The sequence below is a fragment of the Oncorhynchus mykiss genome, chromosome 6 (genome assembly GCF_013265735.2).
Source record: "Oncorhynchus mykiss isolate Arlee chromosome 6, USDA_OmykA_1.1, whole genome shotgun sequence".
In the NCBI taxonomy this organism is placed as follows: Eukaryota; Metazoa; Chordata; class Actinopteri; order Salmoniformes; family Salmonidae; genus Oncorhynchus; species Oncorhynchus mykiss.
Genome location: NC_048570.1, coordinates 31955764 through 31971168, shown reverse-complemented (window position 1 = coordinate 31971168; position 15405 = coordinate 31955764). Strand labels below are relative to the sequence as shown.

General features: G+C 43.0%; 1 protein-coding gene across 2 annotated transcripts in view; it reads right to left on the bottom strand.

Moving 5' to 3' along the window:
* The window catches only part of LOC110525768 (THO complex subunit 5 homolog), a 20643-nt gene extending 5238 nt beyond the window's left edge, over nucleotides 1-15405 (bottom strand). For both annotated transcript variants that reach the window (XR_005052064.1, XM_021606186.2), the window contains exons 1-8: nucleotides 15248-15405; nucleotides 7520-7634; nucleotides 7177-7320; nucleotides 6950-7063; nucleotides 1048-1145; nucleotides 790-936; nucleotides 583-697; nucleotides 187-319 (exon numbers count right to left, since the gene is read on the bottom strand). Coding sequence is in view for 1 of the 2 variants with exons in the window: in XM_021606186.2 (XP_021461861.2) it covers nucleotides 187-319; nucleotides 583-697; nucleotides 790-936; nucleotides 1048-1145; nucleotides 6950-7063; nucleotides 7177-7320; nucleotides 7520-7612 (844 nt within the window). In the remaining variant the exon portion in view is untranslated. The remainder of the gene's footprint in view (nucleotides 1-186; nucleotides 320-582; nucleotides 698-789; nucleotides 937-1047; nucleotides 1146-6949; nucleotides 7064-7176; nucleotides 7321-7519; nucleotides 7635-15247) is intronic.

The window sequence follows — 15405 nt, the reverse complement described above, 5'->3', positions numbered from 1 at the left end:
TAAAGCAGGCGAAGAGCCGTTTTGGATTGATACGTTGTCAATAAAGCGGTGAACTGGGAGCATAAACAGTGTGCGGGCCCTCCTGTTCTTTATAAGCATCCTTTACTAGCCCAGGGCCTAAAGTTTAACGATGTGCGTATGATCAAACTTTTCACAAAATGTAAGTAAACATACAAAAACACTCACCGCAGGCCTGTCCGTAAGCGCTGGCCTGTACCAGGAGGACGTAGAGAGAGGGGGGAAGGTGGCGGGCGATCTCTGTCTGTCTCTGGGTCTGTTCAAACGGCATTGACAGGTACTCCTGAACCGGGAGGGATGCCTGGGGAGTGAGACATGTTTAGGTTTCAGGCCTGGTAGGTTACATTCTGGGTACAACGTCATTTCAGAAGGCCCTGCCTGCAGTGCGTGTTATCTTGCACAGGTCCAGCCATCCATACCAGACAGAACCCTGGACTTGTACAAAGCTCTGTGGAACTGGTGTTGTTCTGTCCAGGGATATTTAAGTTCACTTTGCGTCACTGTACCTGTGTAATCGCATTGTGTCCAGGTTCTAGGGGGTGTGAGAGAGTGTGTGTGTGTTACCTGCATGATAGCGTTGAGTCCAGGTTGTAGAGAACTCAGGTGTTCCTTCTTCACCTCAATGCCTTTCTGGATCTTCTCCTTACTGGACAGAGACTCCTTGTACTGCTCAGCCAGCCTACACACACACACACACCAGAGAAAAGTGAGAGTTCATGTACTGCTTAGCCAACCTACAGAGGAACAACAGTGTCTCAGTGTATGTGGCACCTCTTCCTCTGCTCCAGTTCCCAGTCCAACCTGGCCAGTGTGAGTTGGTGGGGGTCGTCCTTGGTGAGGGGGGTGCGGGAGATCTCAGGGGGGGCCTCCTGGTAGAACTCATCTACACTCACCAGATCTATCTCCTCATGTTTAGACCTGGACACAAACAAAAATCAACAAAGACCAATACTCTCGAAGCTTCTCATTCCTGGACTTAGCCCTATAGACTTGGAGGAAATGTGAATTAGCCCCCCCCGTGGTACTGACTTGAACTCCAGACACTTGCTGATCTCCTTCTGCAGGTGCATGACCTCATAGAGCAGGTTCTGGAGCTGCAGGTGCAACACATCCACTCTCTGCTTGCCCTGGAGGGAGAGAGGGGAGGAAGGGGTATTAGATGCTTTTGCTGTGGGTGTGTAGAGGGTTTCCTATAATGTAACGTTTGAAAGTGTATATACAGTGAGGTCTAAAAGTATTTGGACAGTGACAAATGTTCTGTTTTGTCTTTTTACTCCAGCACATGACTATGGAGGTTAAAGTGCAGACTGTCAGCTTTGATGTGATGGTATTTTCATCCATATCAGGTGAACTGTTTAGAAATCACAGCACGTTCAGTATTTGGTCCCATATTCCTAGCACGCAATGACTACATCAAGCTTGATGGATGCATTTGCCATTTGTTTTGGTTGTGTATCATATTATTTTGTGCCTAATAGGAATGAATTGTAAATAATGCACTGTGTCATTTGAGTCACTTTTTTTGTAAATAAGAATAGAATGTTTAACACTTCTACATTCATGACTATGGATAATGTTGAATGAATTGTGAAGAATGATGAGTGATAAAGTTAGAGGCACAAAGATCTTACCCCAAGACAGTCTAACCTCTCACCATTACCAATAACAGGAGGGGGTTAGCAGTCTTTATTGCGTGTTGGGGGGGGGGGGGGGGGGGGGGTGTTATTCCCCCCCCCCCGCCACACACTTTCAAACTCATCATTTGCTGCTGCTATTCTGTATTCTATTCTTACTCTTATTATCTATCCAGATGCCTAGTCTCTTTACCCTGCCTTCATGTACATATCTACCTCAGATACCTCATACCCCTGCACATTGACCTGGCACTGTTACACCCTGTATAGAGCTCCATTGTTTATTTTATATCACTACACTGAGCAAAAAAATAAAACGCAACACGTAAAGTGTTGGTCCCATGTTTCATGGGCTGAAATAAAAGATCTCAGAAATGTTCCATATGCACAAAAAGCTTATTTTAGAGAACTGTTGTGCACAAACATTTTTACATTCCTGTTAGTGAGCATTTCTCCTTTGCCAAGAAAATCAATCCACCTGATAGTTGTGGCATATCAAGAATCTGATTAAAACTTCTTTGGGATAGGGGGCAGTATTTTCACGTCCGGATGAAAAGTGTGCCCAAAGTAAACTGCTTGTCACTCAGGCCCAGAAGCTAGGATATGCATATAATTACATTTAGATAGAAACTTGAGTGTTTTCTAAAACTGTTAAAATTATATGTCTGTCAGTATAACAGAACTGATATGACAGGTGAAACACCGAGGACAAACCATCCCCAAAAAATTATAATTTCAGCTTACCACTGTTTTCAATGGCTCGTACTATAATTATAAGTCCAAGTCCTCCCAAATTGCAGTTCCTAGGGCTTCCACTAGATGTCAACAGTCTTTAGAAAGAGTTTCAGGCTGGTTTTTGGAAAAATGACCCAGAAATTGTAGTTTTTCTAGGTGGCTCCTATTTTGGCTGTAGTGTTTCCAAGCGTGTGGAAGAAAGCGAGTTCTTTCTGAATTATCTCTGGTAATGAACATACTAATCTCAGTCTTACATTTGATCATTTATTTGCGTATTAGGATACCTAAGGTTTGATTATAAACGTTGTTTTTTTATTTCATTTATTTCACCTTTATTTAGCCAGCTAGGCTAGTTGAGAACAAGTTCTCATTTACAACTGCGACCTGGCCAAGATAAAGCATAGCAGTGTGAACAGACAACACAGAGTTACACATGGAGTAAACAATTAACAAGTCAATAACACAGTAGATCGAAGAAAAAAAGAGTCTATATACACTGTGTGCAAAAGGCATGAGGAGGTAGGCGAATAATTACAATTTTGCAGATTAACACTGGAGTGATAAATGATCAGATGGTCATGTACAGGTAGAGATACTGGTGTGCAAAAGAGCAGAAAAGTAAATAAATAAACAGTATGGGGATGAGGTAGGTAAATTGGGTGGGCTATTTACCGATAGACTATGTATAGCTGCAGCGATCGGTTAACTGCTCAGATAGCAGATGTTTAAAATTGGTGAGGGAGATAAGTCTCCAACTTCAGCGATCATTGCAATTCGTTCCAGTCACAGGCAGCAGAGAACTGGAACGAAAGGCGGCCAAATGAGGTGTTGGCTTTAGGGATGATCAGTGAGATACACCTGCTGGAGCGCGTGCTACGGGTGGGTGTTGCCATCGTGACCAGTGAACTGAGATAAGGCAGAGCTTTACCTAGCATGGACTTGTAGATGACCTGGAGCCAGTGGATCTGGCGACGAATATGTAGCGAGGGCCAGCCGACTAGAGCATACAGGTCGCAGTGGTGGGTGGTATAAGGTGCTTTAGTAACAAAACGTTTGACTTGTTTGGAAAAGTTTATTAGTAACGTTTGGATTCATTTTGTATGCATTTTGATGAAGGGAAACTGGATGGATTATTGACTGAAGCGCACCAGCTGAACAGTTTTTATGGATATAAAGGATGACATTATCGAACAAAAGGACCATTTGTGATGTAACTGGAACCTTTTGGAGTGCCAACAGAAGAAGATATTCAAAGGTAAGGCATTTTTTACATCGCTATATCTGACTTCCGTGTCGCACCTGCCTGGTTGAAATATGTTTTCCATGTGTTGGTATGAAGGGCGCTATCCTCAGATAATCGCATGGTTTGCTTTCACCGTAAAGCCTTTTTGAAATCTGACAGGGCGGCTGGATTAACAACAAGTTAAGCTTTATTTTGATATATTACACTTGTGATTTTACGAAGGTTAAATATTTATAGTAATTTAATTTGGCGCTCTGCAATTTCACCAGATTTTAATCGAGGTGTCCCACTAGCGGCACGCCTTTTCCAAACAGGTTTAACATGATCATTAGACAGGTGCACCTTGTGCTGGGGACAATATAAGGCCACTCTAAAATGTGCAGTTGTCACGCAACACAATGCCACAGATGTCTCAAGTTGAGGGAGCGTGCCATTGGCATGCTGACTGCAGGAATGTTCACCGGAGCTGTTGCCAGAGAATTTAACATCAATTTCTTTACCATAAGCTGCCTCCAACATAATTTTAGAGAATTTGACAGTATGTACAAGCCTCACAAACACAGGCAATGTGTATGGTGTTCCGTGGGCGAGCTGTTTGCTGATGTCAACGTTGTGAACAGAGTGCCACATGGTGGCAGTAGGGTTATGGTATGGGCAGGCATAAGCTATGGACAACAGACACAATTTAATTTTATCAATGGCAATTTGAATGCAGTGATAACGTGACAAGATCCTGATGCCTACAATCGTACTACACCGGCTCCGAAACTCGTCGGATGTGGCAGGGCTTGTAAACTATTACAGACTACAAAAGGGAAGCCCAGCCGAGAGCTGCCCAGTGACACAAGCCTACCAGACAAGCTAAACTACTTATATTTTTACTTCGAGGCAAGTAACATTGAAACATGCATGAAAAGTATCAGCTGTTCCGGACGACTGTGTGATCACACTCTCCGCAGCCGATGTGAGTAAGACCTTTACACAAGTAAACATTCAAGGCCGCAGGGCCAGACGGATTACCAGGACGTGTACTCTGAGCATGCGCTGACCAACTGGCAAGTGTCTCACTGACATTTTCAACCTCTCCCTGTCTGACTGTAATACCAACATGTTTTAAGCAGACAACCAGAGTGCCTGTACCCAAGAACACTAAGGTAATCTGCATAAATGACTACATGTAGCCATGAGAAACTTTGAAAGGCTGGTCATGGCTCACATCAGCACCATTATCCCATAAACCCTAGACCCACTCCAATTTGCATACCACCCTAACATATCCACAGATGATGCAATCTCTATCGCACTCCACACTGCCCTTTCCCACCTGGACAAAAAGGAACACCATGTGAGAATGCTACTCATTGACAACACCATAGTGCCCTCAAAGCTCATCACTAAGCTTCAGGACCCTGGGACTAAACACCTCCCTCTGCAACCGACAGGCAGCACCCAGGTGGTAAGTGTAGGTAACAACACATCTGCCGCAATGATCCTCAACACGGGAGCACCTCAGAGGTGCGTGCTCATTGCCCTCCTATACTCCCTGTTCACTCATGACTGCACGGCCAGGCACGACGCCAACACCATCGTTAAGTTTGCCGATGACACAACAGTGGTAGGCCTGATCACCAAAAACAATGAGGCAGCCTATAAGGAGGTCGTCAGAGACCTGACTGTGTGGTGCAAGGACAACAACCTCTCCCTCAACGCGATCAAGACAACGGAGATGATTGTGGACTACAGGAAAAGGACGACCGAGCACACCCTCATTCTCATTGACGGGGCTGTAGTGGAGCAGGTTGAGAGTTTCAAGTTCCTTGGCGTCACCAATAAACTAACATGGTCCAAGCACACCAAGACAGTCACGACAAAACCCATTCCTCCTCAAAATTTGGCATGGGTCAACAGATCCTCAAAACGTTCTACAGATGCACCATCCTGACTCTTTCATCACTGCCTGGTATAGCAATTGCTCGGCCTCCGACCGCAAGGCACTACAGAGGGTAGTGCGTACAGCCAAGTACATCACCGGGGCCAAGCTTCCTTCCATCAAGGACCTCTATACCAGGCGGTGTCAGAGGAAGGCCCTAAAAACGGTCAAAGACTCCAGCCACCCTAGTCAGACTGCTCTCTCTGCTACCGCACGGCAAGCGGTACCTGAGCGCCAAGTCTAGGTCCAAGAGGCTTCTAACCAGCTTCTACCCCAAGCCACAAGACTCCTGAACATCTAATCAAATGGCTACCCAGACTATTTGCATTGTCCCCCTTCTACTCTCTGATTTGATGGTTCGTTGGAGGGCATACCTGGATTTCTTCCCCTTTCCACATTTTGTTACATTACAGACTTATTCTAAAATGTATTACATTAATCCCCCCCTCATAATACAGGTTTTTTTTTTTTTGCAAATGTCAACAAAAAGATCTAAAATACATTATTTACCTAAGTATTCAGACCCTTTACTATGAGACTCAAAATTGATCTCAGGTGCACCTGTTTCCATTTATCATGCTTGAGATGTTTCTACAACTTGGAGTCCATCTGTGGTAAATTCAGTTGATTGGACATGATTTGGGGGCGACAGGTAGCCTAGTGGTTAGAGAGTTGGACTAGTAACCAAAGGGTTGCAAGATCGAATACACGAGCTGACAAGGTAAAACAAATCTGTCGTTCTGCCCCTGAACAGGCAGTTAACCCACTGTTCCTATGCAGTCATTGAAAATAAGAATTTGTTCTTAACTGACTTGCCTAGTTAAAATCAGCAGGTAAAATAAAGCTTGAATGGCCTGCACAGAGCCCTGACCTCTACCTCATCGAACACCTTTGGGATGAATTGGAACGCCGACTGCGAGCCAGGCTTAATTACCCAACACCAGTGCCCTACCTCACTACTGCTCGTGGCTGAATGGAAGCAAGTCCCAGCAGCAATGTTCCAACATCTAGTGGAAAGCCTTTCCAGAAGAGTTATAACAGCAAACGGGCAAACTCTATATTAATGCCCATGATTTTGGAATGAGATGTTCGACGAGCAGGTGTTCACACACTTTTGGCCATGTCGTGTATCTGTATAGTTGAAAATGTGATGGGAACACATTGAACTTTAGATTTTTATTTGGTACATGAAAGCTTGAGTGAAAAAGTACATTGCGTTCAATAAGACATCATGCACTGATTTTTTACCCGTAACAAGTCCATTTGGTGTCAACCCACTATTGGTGGGAAAAGTGGATTCTAGAATATTTGCATGAAAATGTGTCACCAACTGGACGGAAACCTTGCTACTGTCCAAATACTTTTGGACCTCACTGTATGCATAAGTACCTCGTGTGTCTGGTCTCTCCCCCTCTTCAGTCTCATGTGAGCCAGGCGGTTGAGTTTCTTCAGGCTCATAAAGTGGATACAGCTCTGCATCCTCTTCTCCTCTACCTCAACACACTGGAGAGAAGGGCAGCCATCATGGGGGTTAGAGCAATTCTATTATACGACGGAGGAGTAGCATCTGATTGTATAGGACACTCATTTTCTGACTGAGTGTGTGTGTGTCTCACCCCATCCTTGGCACCGTTGGCTTTCAGCTCCTGGATGTCGTTCATCAGTTTGGCCAGAGCTTCACAGGTCAGTTTATACTGCTGGTAGTCCTCTTCAGGGTCCCTGCCATCCAGCTCCACTTCCTCACTGTACACACGTATGTCCTGAAAACACACACAGCCAATTTCAGTAACACTCCCACCATACTCCTCTGCCTCCCCTCGCCCTACAGTTCTCAACTCTCGCCCGCCCACCCGTATCTGCTGTTCACTCCTTTGCTCACCTAGATTTGAAAACCCATTCAACAGCACCATTGGTATATTGTGGAAGTTAACCCGTCTGTCTAGAGAGACTAGTGCTCACCTGGTCCCCTTCTCCGCGGCCGCATTTCCCCTCCGGTGTGCCCGTCTCGCTGCGGAGCACTTTCGACTTGCGCTTCTTCAGGGCGTCAGACATGGCTTGTGAAGGTCAGAGGACACTAAATAGAGAAAACGTATTTATATAGAAAGCTAGCTAGATACGCTAGGCACGACAGAGATATTGGAGAAAGGAGGAGATAGGAATTCCAGTGGCCAATGAATGGAGAAACATATAACGCCCCACCCAACAGACTGTCGACCAATCACGTTCATTGTCATGCTGCGTAACGCAGTTGCTAAGATAATCGTCACACAATCCATTTAAAAGTACGAGTGAGTCGAGAAACATGCATATTTTCCTCGAAAGTACATGTATTATAGCTTTGAAATCATGACATTACAGAGAATGAATTCTCAAATCTCTGAAAATATTTGTAATGTTGAGCTTCTAGTTCACTTAATTCATGCGCATGTTGGGTTTTTGTGCTTGCACCCAATTAACTCCTTGAAGGAGTGCTTTCTTTGCAGGATTGTGCCCAGAATACACCACACAGCCCATTGGCAATGTACGGGCAACATACATAAATGGGAACTAGTACAAATCCAATGGAGATTCCTATCTCTGGCCCATAGAGATAGAGGACTTGCCTTTTTTCTGTGCCATTATAGTGTCTGTAAAACCTATAGAAATCCCTATGCAGTTGACAACGGAAGCATGGTGGAAACCCTCAATGGCAATAGAGTGGTGAGGAGGAGATCGGAGAAAATTTAGCCATTGGCGTTCGTGTCAATTAACACGTAACATTCTTGGATTACTCACACGAATAAAGTCAGATTTACAGTGCATTCAGAAAGTATTCAGACCCCTTCCCTTTTTACACATTATGTTACAGCCCTATTCTAAAAATGATGAAATGTATGTTTTTCCTCAATTGACACAATAGCCCATAATGACAAAGTGAAAACAGGTTTAGACATTTCTGCAAATGTCAACAACAAAACATTTACTAAAATATCTTATTTACATATGCATTCAGAGCCTTTGCTATGAGACTCAAAATTGAGCTCAGGTGCATCCTGTTTCCATTGATCATCCGTGAGATGTTTCTACGAGTTGATTGGAGTCCGCCTTTGTTAAATTCAGTTGATTGGACATGATTTGGAAAGGCACAAACCTGTCCATATAAGGTCCCACAGTTGACAGTGCATGTCAGATCAAAAACCAAGCCATGAGGTTGAAGGAATTGTCAATAGAGCTCTGAGACAGGATTGTCTCAAGGCACAGATCTGGGGAAGGGTACAAAAACATTTATACAGCATTGAAGGTCCCCAAAGACACGGTGGCCTTCATCATTCTTAAGATTGGAACCACCAAGGCTCTTCCTAGAGCTGGCAGCCCGGTCAAACTGAGCAATCGGGGGAGAAGGGCCTTGGTCAGGAAGGTGACCAAGAACCCAATGGTCACTCAGAGAGCTTCAGAGTTCCTCTGTGGAGATGGGAGAACCTTCCAGAAGGACAACCATCTCAGCAACACTCCACCAATCAGGCCTTTATGGTAGAGTGGACAGATGGAAACCACTCCTAGTAAAAGGCAAATGACAGCCCGCTTGGAATGTGCCAAAAGCACATAAGACTCTCAGACAATGAGAAAAAAAAAATCTGGTCTGATGAAACAAATACTGAACTCTTTGGACTGAATGTCAAGCGGCACTTCTGGAGGAAACCTGGCACAATCTCTATGGTGAAGCATGGTGGCAGCATCATGCTGTTGGGATATTTTTCAGCGGCAGGGACTGGGAGACTAGTTAGGATTGAGGGAAGGATGAATGGCGCAAAGTCCTGAGATACCTAAACCTGCTCCAGAGTGTCCAGGACCTCAGACCGGAGCGAAGGCTCAACTTCCAACAGGACAATGACCCTAAGCACACAGCCAAGACAACGTAGGAGTGGCTTCAGAACGAGTCTCTGAAATGTCCTTGAGTGGCCCAGCCAGAGCTCGATCGAACATCTCTGGAAAAACCTAAAAATAGTTGTGCAGCAACACTCCCCATCCAACCTGACAGAGCTTGAGAGGATCTGCAGAGAAGAAATGGGAGAAACTCCCAAAATACAGGCGTGCCAAGCTTGTAGTGTCATAACCAGGAAGACTTGAGGCTGTAATCGCTGCCAAAGGTGCTTCAAAGTACTGAGTAAAGGGTCTGAATACTTGTACAGTTGAAGTCAGAAGTTTACCTCCACCTTAGCCAAATACATTTAAACTCAGTTTACAATTCCTGACATTTAATCCTGGTAAAAATTCCCTTGTTTTAGGTCAGTTAGGATTACCACTTTATTTTAAGAATGTGAAATGTCAGAATAGTAGAGTGATTTATTTCAGCTTTTATTTCTTTCATCACATTCCCAGTGGGTCAGAGGTTTACACACTCAATTAGTATTTGGTAGCATTGCCTTTAAATTGTTGAACTTGGGTCAAATGTTTTGGGTAGCCTTCCACAAGCTTCCCACAATAAGATGGGTGAATTTTGGCCCATTCCTCCTGACAGAGCTGGTGTAACGGAGTCAGGTTTTTAGGCCTCCTTGCTTGAACACGCTTTTTTAGTTCTGCCCACAAATGTTCTATAGGCTTGAGGACATGGCTTTGTGATGGCCACTCCAATACCATGATTTTGTTGTCCTTAAGCAATTTTGCCACAACTTTGGAAGTATGCTTGGGGTCATTGTCCATTTGGAAGATCCATTTGTGACCAAGCTTTAACTTCCTGACTGATGTCTTGAGATGTTGCTTCAATATATCCACAATTTTCTTGCCTCATGATGTCTTCTATTTTGTGAAGTGCACCAGTCCCTCCTGCAGCAAAGCACCCGCACAACATGATGCTGCCACCCCCGTGCTTCACGGTTGGGATGGTATTCTTTGGCTTGCAAGCCTCCCCCTTTTTCCTCCAAACATAACGATGGTCATTACGGCCAAACAGTTCTATTTTTGTTTCATCAGACCAGAGGACATTTCTCCAAACATACAGTGCCTTGCGAAAGTATTCGGCCCCCTTGAACTTTGCGACCTTTTGCCACATTTCAGGCTTCAAACAAAGATATAAAACTGTATTTTTTTGTGAAGAATCAACAACAAGTGCGACACAATCATGAAGTGGAACGACATTTATTGGATATTTCAAACTTTTTTAACAAATCAAAAACTGAAAAATTGGGCGTGCAAAATTATTCAGCCCCCTTAAGTTAATACTTTGTAGCGCCACCTTTTGCTGCGATTACAACTGTAAGTCGCTTGGGGTATGTCTCTATCAGTTTTGCACATCGAGAGACTGAAATGTTTTGCCATTCCTCCTTGCAAAACAACTCGAGCTCAGTGAGGTTGGATGGAGAGCATTTGTGAACAGCAGTTTTCAGTTCTTTCCACAGATTCTCGATTGGATTCAGGTCTGGACTTTGACTTGGCCATTCTAACACCTGGATATGTTTATTTTTGAACCATTCCATTGTAGATTTTACTTTATGTTTTGGATCATTGTCTTGTTGGAAGACAAATCTCCATCCCAGTCTCAGGTCTTTTGCAGACTCCATCAGGTTCTCTTCCAGAATGGTCCTGTATTTGGCTCCATCCATCTTCCCATCAATTTTAACCATCTTCCCTGTCCCTGCTGAAGAAAAGCAGGCCCAAACCATGATGCTGCCACCACCATGTTTGACAGTGGGGATGGTGTGTTCAGCTGTGTTGCTTTTACGCCAAACATAACGTTTTGCATTGTTGCCAAAAAGTTCAATTTTGGTTTCATCTGACCAGAGCACCTTCTTCCACATGTTTGGTGTGTCTCCCAGGTGGCTTGTGGCAAACTTTAAACAACACTTTTTATGGATATCTTTAAGAAATGGCTTTCTTCTTGCCACTCTTCCATAAAGGCCAGATTTGTGCAATATACGACTGACTGATTGTTGTCCTATGGACAGAGTCTCCCACCTCAGCTGTAGATCTCTGCAGTTCATCCAGAGTGATCATGGGCCTCTTGGCTGCATCTCTGATCAGTCTTCTCCTTGTATGAGCTGAAAGTTTAGAGGGACGGCCAGGTCTTGGTAGATTTGCAGTGGTCTGATACTCCTTCCATTTCAATATTATCGCTTGCACAGTGCTCCTTGGGATGTTTAAAGCTTGGGAAATATTTTTGTATCCAAATCCGGCTTTAAACTTCTTCACAACAGTATCTCGGACCTGCCTGGTGTGTTCCTTGTTCTTCATGATGCTCTCTGCGCTTTTAACAGACCTGAGACTATCACAGTGCAGGTGCATTTATACGGAGACTTGATTACACACAGGTGGATTGTATTTAATTTGAATAATTTTGCACGCCCAATTTTTCAGTTTTTGATTTGTTAAAAAAGTTTGAAATATCCAATAAATGTCGTTCCACTTCATGATTGTGTCCCACTTGTTGTTGATTCTTCACAAAAAAATACAGTTTTATATCTTTATGTTTGAAGCCTGAAATGTGGGAAAAGGTCGCAAAGTTCAAGGGGGCCGAATACTTTCGCAAGGCACTGTATGAACTTTGTCCCCATGTGCAGTTGCAAACCGTAGTCTGGCTTTTTTATGGTGGGTTTGGAGCAGAGGTTTCTTCCTTGCTGAGTGGCCTTTCAGGTTATGTCGATATAGGACTCATTTTACTGTGGATATACAGTTGGGGGAAAAAGTATTTAGTCAGCCACAAATTGTGCAAGTTCTCCCACTTAAAAAACCTTGTGAAGACTTACAGAAAACGTTTGACCTCTGTCATTGTCAACAAAGGGTATATAACAAAGTATTGAGATAAGAATTGTCAATAACAAAAGTTTATTTTCCACCATCATTTGCAAATAAATTAATTAAAAATCCTACAATGTGATTTTCTGGATTTTTTTTCTCATTTTGTCTGTCATAGTTAAAGTGATGATGAAATGTGAAATGTGATGAAAATTACAGGCCTCATCTTTTTAAGTGGGAGAAATTGCACAATTGGTGGCTGACTAAATACTTTTTTTGCCCCTCTAGATACTTTTGTACCCGTTTCCTCCAGCATCTTCACAATGTCCTTTGCTGTTGCTCTGGGATTGATTTGCACTTGTCGCACCAACGTACGTTCATCTCTAGGAGACAGAATGAGTCTCCTTCCTGCGTGGTATAACAGCTGCATGGTCCCATGGTGTTTATACTTGCGTACTATTGTTTGTACAGATGAACATGGTACCTTCAGGCGTTTGGAAATTGCTCCCAGTGATGAACCAGACTTGTGAAGGTCTACAATGTTTTTTCTGAGGTCTTGGCTGATTTATTTTGATTTTCCCATGATGTCAATCAAAGAGACTGAGTTTGAAGGTAGGCCTTGAAATACATCTCCACCTCCAATTGACTCAAATGATGTCAATTAACCTATCAGAAGCTTCTAAAGCCATGACATCATTTTCTGGAATTTTACAAGCTGTTTAAAGGCACAGTCAACTAGTGTATGTAAACTTCTGACCCACTGGAATTGTGATATGTTATTTCACTGTCTGAACAATTGTTGGAAAAATTACTTCATGCACAAAGTAGATGCCCTGACAGACTTGCCAAATCTATAGTTTGTTAACCAGAAACGTGTGGCGTGGTTGAAAAACAAGTTTTATTGACTCCAACCTAGGTGTAACCTAACTTCTGACTTCAACTGTATGTAAATGTGACTTCTGTAAAAAAAAAATATATATAAATGTGCAAAAATTCTAAACCTGTTTTTGCTTTATAATTATGGGGATGTGTGCAGATTAAGGGGGAGGAATATTTCATCCGTTTAAGAATACGGTTAAGGTAAACAAAATGTGGAAAAGTGAAGGGGTCTGAATACTTTCTGAATGCACTGTAAATCAATAAATATATCAGTTTAGAAAAGGTTAATGGTACAAGACTGTACATATCTGGCTGTGATGGCAAAAAAAAATCACTAGATACCCCATCGAGCAATGCGGGTAGAGGCTGTCCGTTGTCACAGTTCCAAGACCAGTCAGAAACGTCCAGCTAACCTTAGCCAATGACTCCGGTGGAGCTCATAACGGAACTTGGAACTGCAATAAGGGTACATTATGCAGAAATCGCTCCGCCATTTCCTAGTAGAAACATAGAATAGTTTGCCGAATTTCAGTTCGACAAAACAAAGTATAGAGAATCATTGTACCATCGAAACCGCTGAAATATTTTAAATAACCACATTGTACGCAAAAACAAAACTTCAGACTGGGAAGCATAGAAATAGTGCAAATAGAACAGATCCACCACTTAGACGGCCAATGAGTGACAGCTATAACTAACATTTCTGTGAATTTGGTTGGTCACCCAAAAAGTTAAATATTTTACTTGTAGCAATGATATCCTTCGCCACCGTTGTCTTACGACACGACAGATAGCTCGAACCAGCAGCCATGACTATTCAACTAAACAATGCATTTAAGTTTAGTTCCAGCGACAAAATTGCATAATTGTGTGACTCGTTAAGTCAATGCAGTATTTAAGAAGTTTGGCCAAGATGACTAAAACCAACATTGTTAAACTAGCCAGCTAGCTTAACCATGGAAAACCGTGTAAAACCAACTCGGGACAGGATATAGCTGGGCGCACTTGGCAATTTCAGGAGTTTTAATGCCCTGATATCAGGAGCTGGCGGCAAAAAGTTTGATTCAACAATTCAGTCTGGAACAAATGCATCAGATGACATCTGAGATGAATCAATAAACAAACACTGAAATCAGCTGAAACTATCAATAGTGTAGTGTCAACACTTAGTACTTATTTATATAATAATAAAGACTCGGAATACAAAGCAATTGAACTGGAGCTTCACATTTACTCAAACGAGTTAGTACCAGAATAACATAGAACACTGCGCATGACCAAGGGTGCTCCATCCTTAAAGGGGACATCAGTAATTAACAGAACATAACAAATAGTATAACAATGTTTGCTTTCACCATTCATTTTCTGGATTCAGGTTAAGTACAGTGGAGGATGCTGAGGGGAGGACAGCTCATAATAATTGGCTGGAATGGAGTCAATTGAATGGTATCAATCAGAGGGGTTGGATTAAATGCGGGAGACATTTCACTTGAATGCCTTCAGTTGTGCAAATATCAAAGCTATAACTATAACGAACCCAAAATAATGTAGTTTACAGTGGGAGCAAATGAAGCAGTGCGTAGAACCAGCAAGGAGGTGAGCAAAGCCACGCAGGAACTAGCGAGATCATATTGGTGCGTTGTAGCATGATTAATGCTGTGATTCTGATGCATTCAAATTTATAGCACCTGAAGCATGCGCCGTGCACGTTACATGCTCCTGCGCATGCTTCAGATGATAACTCTCAACACACTTGCGCTACCAGCGCTTTGAAAAGTTGATGTAATTACAATTGTGGATAAAGGGCCAACCGCATGGTCGGACAACCAGTAAAGTGGAGGCTTTGTAGGAAACTTTCCTGATTCAAACGCTCAATGCTGCCGACGTAGAATTCAATGTCGGCTTTCTCAGGCAATATGTGATTATGTCCATGCCAAACTGAGTTACCCACGATGAGTCCTTTATACCTATGATCTGGCCAAAATGGCAAATATTTTTTATAACGATGGAGTTGCTAGCCAGCTAAAGTTAGTAAATAAACAAGCTAGCTATCAAAGTAGTAATAACAATTATTGCAGGCACCACACACGATATACTCACCAAAACGATATAAAATACGGTAAACAAAATCCAGGACGTTCATTTATCCATTAAGCTCGTAGTTTCCAGTTCCAACGCAAAGCACTATGGGTAAAAGTCTTCTTCGTTGGTCATGGCAGCGGGTACTATAGTGAGGCATACTGCCATCTAGGCTACTG